This window comes from Mastomys coucha, unplaced genomic scaffold (assembly GCF_008632895.1).
Source record: "Mastomys coucha isolate ucsf_1 unplaced genomic scaffold, UCSF_Mcou_1 pScaffold15, whole genome shotgun sequence".
Taxonomy (NCBI): Eukaryota; Metazoa; Chordata; class Mammalia; order Rodentia; family Muridae; genus Mastomys; species Mastomys coucha.
Window position 1 is genome coordinate 52,303,761 of NW_022196897.1, and position 8,553 is coordinate 52,312,313.

At 35.6% G+C, this 8,553-nt stretch overlaps 1 protein-coding gene across 10 annotated transcripts in view; it reads right to left on the minus strand.

Moving 5' to 3' along the window:
- Scn3a (sodium voltage-gated channel alpha subunit 3) overlaps nucleotides 1-8,553 on the minus strand; it is a 110,880-nt gene that overhangs the window by 43,513 nt on the left and 58,814 nt on the right. For all 10 annotated transcript variants that reach the window (XM_031370463.1, XM_031370470.1, XM_031370469.1 and 7 more), the window contains 2 exons: nucleotides 7,564-7,802; nucleotides 431-604 (listed from right to left, as the gene is read on the minus strand). In XM_031370463.1, the coding sequence (XP_031226323.1) occupies nucleotides 431-604; nucleotides 7,564-7,802 (413 nt within the window). The remainder of the gene's footprint in view (nucleotides 1-430; nucleotides 605-7,563; nucleotides 7,803-8,553) is intronic.

Consider the following 8,553-nt stretch of genomic DNA (forward strand, 5'->3'; position numbering starts at 1 on the left):
AGAAGAAGAAGAAGAAGAAGAAGAAGAAGAAGAAGAAGAAGAAGAAGAAGAAGAAGAAGAAGAATAATCAAGTTGATTAAAATCCTGACATTAATTGGGGCTTAACATTTTTATTTGCATTTCTTCTTTTCCTTTTTCTTTCTTCACCTCACAGATATAAAATGTAAACAATTTCAGAGCATAAAACCAATTTAGAAGGAGCATATATTTTTTTTAACATCTCCTACAGATTGAATTGTAGGATATTTTAATCATTTTTATTATTCTAGAAGATAAATTATCTTGGTACACTTAAATGGTTGTACATTTCCTGGGGATATTGATTTGTGTAATTAAAAATGCTATTTCATGAACTATGATAATTATATAAACAGACATTTAAAACTAAGTGCTATGCTAATGAGAGACGAGACAAGAGAGCAGAAGATACCAGTCTGAAGGACCGAAGCACAGACAGCCCCTCCACGTTTGCCAGGCCAAGCTCCATTAAACTCAGGCTAACAATAATTCCGTCAAAAATGTTCCAGCCCTCTTGGAAATAATAATAGGGATCCATTGCAATGATTTTAAGGACCATTTCGGCTGTGAAAATCCCTGTGAAGACCTGGAGGGAAACAGAGAGCAACACTTGAGCAGCACCAAGAACGAAGCAGCAGCAAGAACGAACGGAAGCTGCAGAATTCACCAGGAGTGTGAAACCATAGCAAATACAAACATCTGACTTTTAAACAAAACAAATCAATACCAACTTAGAAATTTCCCCACAAGCTGGCACTGTGCTAAAGAGATTTGTCTTATTTAACAAATCAGTTGGATATCTAGGGAAAACAAACTTGAAAGCCTTTCACCATGCACATTTTCAGTCTGAGTCTGGATAATAGCTCTGGTGTTATTGTCACTGTGGTACATTAACCGTCTACAAAATAGCACATTTACTTCTTTGAAATAGTATAAAAAATGGTGCAAAATGTGTTATTGGGAATAAATCCATATACTATTGTAAAGCTAAAAATTACTTAAAATTGGTAAAAATATACATTTTACTTGTAAATTTTGTAGTATTCTTTAATGAGTTGCAGCTTGTTTCTGTATTTTACAAACATTCTTGAAACAAAAGAGTGTCTGCCACAAATGTTTTTTAATAATGGTCTCTGGATGCCTGCCTCTAAATTAAGGTTAATGGATTAATAGAGAAAGGAACTGCAGATCTAATTGGAATGAGCAGGAGGATATTCTCAGTATTACATATCCATAATTAAGAATAATATGGTGAGAATAGAAGAAATGTGTATTTGACAATAGAAACAAATAAAACAGGGCACATTAAACATTCATTTCAAACTTGAAATGACAGGCAATAAAAAGGTAAACACATGATGGGCTGTGAAATTATTCCTGCCAAAAATCTTTTTAAATAGTCATCCTAATTCCTTGTAGGTAAAGGTTCTGTTTTATGATGATAAAGTCAAACTAACTAAAGCAAGTCAACCTTTATCTTGAGGAAGCTCTGTCAAAATAAATTTAACTAGAATCATTTGGTATGTTAAACATCACATTTCTTTTAAAAAAAATCCAGATCCACCCTTATAAAAGCATGAATATAGCCAATATCTCATTTTGAAATTGTATAAATATTTCAAAAGGAAATGCCAATTTCAGAAAGATGCATTAACTGCTGTTAGTTATTTGTCATTCATAGAGAAGTAAAATATACTGTAAGCAATGTGGAATACATTTTGAAAAAAAATTTTTCATTTTATACAGTAGCTCACCATGGGATTTTTTTTCCCAGCTGAACTTCAAATAAGTTCTAACTCAAAAGAATTTTATTTCTGAAAAACTTTCAGAGGCAGATAGTATTTAAAATGGGCACCTTCTTGATAGAAATGCTTCAAAGCAAGCTAGGAACTCTTTAGCTAAAGAATCCTCAATATCTCTTCTTACAGAAAATCAAAATTAACCTTTTGGGGTCTGCTGCAATGGCTAGCTCTCCCAAAGCTAGCAAATGCATAAGCCAGAGTAGAGCTTTCATCAAAAATTTAATACCACCATGAAACTTCTCCTTAAGAATGTTTGAATGAACATTCTCATTTCAAAATTACAAGCATTTTCCTTAAATGTTTCTAATGTAGGTAGGTCCCCAAAGCACTGGTAATGCTGTTGTATTTTTCTGTAGTTTTAGTACTGTCAGGTGACATGTTAAGGTAGAGCTCCTCTAACGTAATACGATGCACAAAGTGGCTTATAGGATCCCTATACTAAGAGCTTGAATTTTAAAATGGCTGGAAAAACAAACAAACAAACAAGCCAAAAGACAACATCCTGTAAAAATATGGAGTAGCAGAGAGAGACTCAACAGGGTTTTTTTTTTTTTAACACACTAAATGATTTATTCTTTATCTCTGCATGAATATAATCTTAAAACAAGTTATAACAGCTCCTCCATGCCAAGTTTCAACAGGGATTTTGAGGTCTCCAGATACTCAAATTGAATCGATCCAATCATCCGGGAAGAAATGTAATGTTTATATATTGTAGAAACATACTATAGAGAAGTGAGCTCCTTGATCAAAGTCAAGACAGAAAATTCCATAACCCTTTCCTGGTCTTTTGTTGTTAATTTCACCTACATTTTTATAGTTCCATATATAAACCACTACATAGTTATTTGAGAAACAATAGGGTAACCTATTGAAATTATCATGCATCAGGAACTTCAATAAACTCCCAACAAAGTATAGCCATTTATCATCTATGGTATATAATTTAGGACAAATGAACTCTTTCATTAAGACTCAGACTTGAAGTTTTTTTGACTTCTGCTTTTCCACCTGATTATCTTACTATCCAAATTGTATCATCCCTATACTTACATATGCAACAGCTTCAACATTGAAAGACCATAAAAAATCAATTTCCATTTATATTCTGGAAAATTTTGAAAATATTCTTCATTTATTAAATTTCCCCAACATCCCAATATCCTGGGAAAAACATAAGAGCTAAGAACAGAAATATTTTCCATCGACACTTCAATGAAAGGTTCAAGAGGTTAATGGTGTGCATGTGGGAGGAAGGAAGCTGTTCGATGAAAGTGTGCTGGGTACTAGGAACACTGCTAGATTCTCTCAGCTTACCTCATTTGACCTGCACAGCAGCCTCAGAGATGGGCATCATGGCACCCACTTCAACAATAAAAGAACAAAGCTCAGAGTGTTGTACATTTCCAGAGAGTATATTATTCATCTATAGTGACAATTATAATCCGGTCTTACTGGCTGTTGACTCTAAAGTGACTGTTAATTTTACAAAAGCCTGACTCTCGAAGCAGCCTCTTTGGGAGTAGAAATAACCAGTCGTTTGTTTATTGAGAATCTACAATGTAGACACGGTGGGAGACATAAACCAAAAAGGGATGCAGGGTCTGCCACTGAGAAATTCACATCAGATGGAAAAACCACAGCTTCTGACATAAGAAAGTTTATTAGGGATTGAGGTAAAGTTGCTTAACGTGGACTGAATGCCATGATAGAAGAGAAAGACGAGGAAGAGGAACTTGGAAGAATATGATTTGAGATGCTAGAACATTCTAAATGTGGATGTAGAAATCAGTGAGCAGAGAACTATATAAATACATAAACTTCCATGAGGCATTTGTGTGGTATTGTGACAGCGTTTTCCTGATGTGGCTGAGGGGACTTATAAAGGAAACAAGACAGGAATGGCAGAAATATTTTTAAAGTTTTTAAGCATAAAAGATTAATACCCGGAAGGAAGAAATAATGAATTTTCATATTAAGTAGATATGGGAAATAAAAAAAGTGTTAACTCCTAGTGGCTCTAACAATTCTACCTTTGTGGCTAGAAGGGTCTGTTAAACATGGCACAAAATTGAAGTGAGAATGATAGCATTCTCACAAATGGTAGGAAGGATGGCCATTCAGCTGTGACCATACAGTGCTTAAAGCAATCCTTGGCCAATGATCTGTGTCAGTTGGGCTCACAGAAAGGAATAAAGCTCATGCTGCAGACTGTTTCATCCCTAAAGTTGCTTGGACATAAAAATATTGAGTGAAAAGCATCATAAATGATGTAAAGAGTCAAAACACCAGTAATAGAGGTCACAGAGCATATCAGGAATGGAGTGGATTGGCATGATCAAAAAAAAAAAAAATTCAGCATCACAGCATTATAGGTGTCAAAGTTGATGCTCTCCTGTGTCAAACAGTACAGAGAAGATGAGGTGAGTTATAAGTATGGCTATTTATGCCACTGTCTCCCCAACATCCCTTTCCATCCTTCTGGTGAGACTAATTCCTCCACCTGTGTGACTGCTCAGGGACAGCCATGTTTTCAAATGGCCACACCTGGTCCTCCTTCCCAGGCTGGCTATACAGGAAGCGACTGTCTATGAAGTATGCTCAACACAGTTCTGTCTTGAAAATGTTTTGCTGGAATTCAAAAGGGAACTTGTCTCTTTTTGATTAAATGATGTGAGATGTACCACCTGTGAGCTACCCTAGTGCTGAGAGAGGCTACAAATGTTTGCACTGCCCCCAAGAACAGTTTCTGCATCCCAGCTGCCTCATCCACTCTTCACAAGGCTTGGTCCTTCATCTTTTGTGTTTGATGAGGCAACTCTATCCCCATCATTCAAGTGCTCTTGGGATAGTAAAAGGAAGATGTTAATTTAATAATATATGTAAACTCAACTATCAAGTTGAAACACTAGGGAAGAGATAATAGGAGTGAAGTGGAATCAGGCAGGAGAAAAATTGTCTCATATTTTGGGGGATTAGGTATCTAACTTGCAAACAATGAATTAGCCTTTACACTCTTCACACTGAAGAGACTCATGAGGCTCAAGGTTTAACTTCCAAAGTGTTTTCCAATTATCAAGAACCTTAGGACTTCTTTTCACCCACCTTCCTTCCTTGTTTTCTTCTCTCCATCTCTCTCTCTTTTCTTTTGAATCACCATTTTACTATGTAGCATGTGCTGGCCTAGAAATCATGGTCCTTCCTGCCTCAGCCTCTTGATCATTTGGATTTTCAGTGTGTGCCAGTATGCTTACCTCTGATAATGCTATTTGGAAGGCACAGTCATCATTAGGGATTTTATGTCCCTAAAGATTGGGGATTTCTAATGAAAAACTGATAGGAATTAATAAGAAAAATTGTTTCATAGAGTACATTTTTTGGTCACAATTGGAGATCCTTGCAATTTAAAGCCCTGGTTAGAATTCTTTGATCAGAAAGAATAATGTGATCAGCTTCAGGTCTTAACAAGCCAAGTAGCATTCACTTTTCTTTTATGACTACTCAAAGGAGAGTTATATGTCAAGTTAGAAAGTGCTTCCCAGAAACTACAGTGAAGAATCATTTATCCCAAAAATTTTGTGGAAAAGATTTCTGGACCTTAGGCATTGAGGATTCATTGGAGGAAAAAGAGGTCACTCATTATGATTCTCTTATTATCTTTCATATAGTGTAAGTATTAATTAGTACTAGATTTGATACATTCAATCATAAGGACAAGTTTATGTCTCAATGCGGAAGGTTAGCACAGAGGTTACAGAAAGCACAATTATCATGCATGTCCATGTTTTATGGTCTTAAGATGTCCATCTGTACAAAGACACAAAGGCAAGTTCATCTCATCTGAGTGAAGACAATGGATAAAACATAAATGCATTCTTATTCAATTATATGTTAGAATAGATACTTTTTTCTGGTATTGCAAAGTGTACTATGGGTGTGTCCTAATGCTAGCTCTTGCTAGGACAAGGACCTAGAGGGAAGCAAGACACATGAGTTTAGGTACTCCGGAGGGGATATAAAACTGGTTCTTGATTTTTTTTCTTTTTGCAATGGGCTTTGGAGCATCCTGAGCTGGACAGGGTTTCCTATAGTATGTACTTTAATGCTCAGGATGCCCCTAAAGTGTGTTCATGATCATGATTTGTGGGTTCTACTAAAAGCTCAGATATAAGGATGGAAATTGCACTACATAATATAATGTAGGTACAGATGATAAGTATTGTATCTTGGTGAACCAGAAAGCAAACCATTTTCCTGTAAAATAGCAAAAAAGATATCCAATAGAAAAATAGCATCTTTAAATAGTCAACTCTCACACAGTGCAGTTTTCCATATTTTGACCCTAACTGAATGTTTCAAAGAGGAAGCTAGCCAAAATCAAATAGATAAAAGTATTTATGCCTTTCAGTGGTTTTCTTTCATGGACTTCTGTGGGCAACCAAAGGAGTCCCTGGGTATATGAAGGCTTGAATGAATATGTATTGTTGACCTGAGTCACCAAGTCAATAATCTTAGCCTCAGAACCATGGTAAAAAAATGAGCAAAGCCTTCCTCTGGTCCATGATTTTGATAATATGTTCAGAAAGCATCTACCATAGTTTCTGTCTACCCCATGTTTACAATCTGAAGAGTGCTTCTCAACAAAGACTGTTTCTACTGAGACTGACTAAACCTGCTTCCTTGATTCAGCTGTGTATAATAACCCTGCCTCATTGTTTTCCTGCATGTCAGAACCCTACCTCCTTGTTCAACCATATGCAATCACTCCACCTCTCTGTTCAACTCTATATAATAAGCACACTGAGCTTTCAGGAGCTAAAGTTTCTCTATCAGAGAGCCCACTCCACTGAATTCCAGCTAATCTGTGTCCATATGTCTGTTTACTTTTCTTTATTTCTTCACTGTCCCAGTCAGGCCCAACCCTAGAGCCTTGCAGGGATGCAACATCCTCCACAGAAAGATAAACCATCCAGGTATTTGCTTACTGAAGATTAAATATCAAAATATCTATCAGTACTTTATAATTGGCTATGAACTCTACACTGAGTTATTTGTGAGTCACAGCCCAAAGGATGATGTTAAAGATATGTTACAGACTGCTAAAATGATTTTGAATACTACCAAGTACCTAGAAATATAATAGAATGGGTCAATGTTGTCAAAACCAAATTCTAGGCATATTTGGGGAAGAACAGATTAACTGATTCCAGTTTTAATGTCTTAAAAAATGGGAAGGTTACTTGTTTGAAAATACATCTTAGTATAATCTTCCTTAAGATCTCTTACCTTCCCATACTGAAATTCCTACAAATGCGTTATGCCAATTATTTTTATTGGTTGATTACTACTGAGGATACTTATTATTAACTTACTCACTTCTAAACGATTATGACTTTTAAAACCAGAAATTGATTCTTTGGCCATTCTTTCAATGGGTATGGGTTGTGTGAAGACCCTGTAAATTCAAATCTTGTGGATCTCATGTTTCCTTTGGGCCTTCATTTCCAGTATGTAATCCTTCACTGTGTGAGGAGTTGTTAGTTGTTAGACATCATGGTTAATCTGGAAAGGTATTGTCCTACATAATCAACCTCAATGCAGACGAAATTCAGATTCTATCTGAGGGGCGCTGTAATATTCCTTCAGATGTTCCTTCTTGTGAAGAAAGAAGATAAGGTTTTCAGTTTGGTACAGCACAGATGCCTTTTATTTGTCACATGGCCCCCTCCCCTATAGCACTTACCAGGTTTCCCACGGTCAACACGCTGCTGAACTGGTCAGTCATGGGATAGTGTTCCATGGCCATAAACAGTGTATTTAACACAATGCAAATTGTTATGGCAAGATCAACAAATGGATCCATCACAATTAAATTCACAAGATGCTTCACTTTTAACCATGCATCACAGCAGTCCCAGATCAAGAACACATTGGCAAATCTATACCAGCATGGTGGACACTTCTGTCTAGATTCTTCAAGTTCTAGTGGGTCATAAAGAAGAAAATATTAAATAACAGTCAAAATTAATTACTGTTCCTAGGAAATGACATATTGTTTGATAAAACATGCTTATTCATGGGCATAGAAATTCACAGTGCTGGGATTAATAGGTTGTATAGAAAACAATCTTATTATATATTTTACCTTATTACATATGCATATCCATAAAATGTTCATTAAAATACACTCTGATACTGACCAGCTTTCTCTTAATACAGCAAGTGCTTTAATTTAATATTCAACCTCAAAATAAGTAATAATGAAACAAAAAAATGAAAATATATCACTATCAAATAGTACTTGAAAAAGAAACTTAATGGGGATTTTAAACAGTGAATAAAATCATCAAATATTTGTGTCAACTGTCTCTTAGAGGATTTTACTGTCGTGATTGTAAATGATAGAAAAGGTACATTTTGGGGACCCTCATTTGAATGGAACACAGGCTTGCCTTTGTCCAACTTATTGTTGCCCCTCTCTAATCCTGACATCATTGACCTTAACACACCCAGGCTGAATGAAGAATGGGTTTACTCTGTGGGGTAATATAACACCAGAAAAAGTCATCAATGATAGAAAATCAAGGCAGAGAAACGCCACTCCACAGGCAAAGTAAAAATTCAAGTTAAAGAGAACTAGGTTAATACTCTTTTTTTAAAAAAATTTATTATATATTTTCTTTATTTATATATCATAGAATATCTCCTTTCTCAGTTTCCCCTCCAAAAAAAA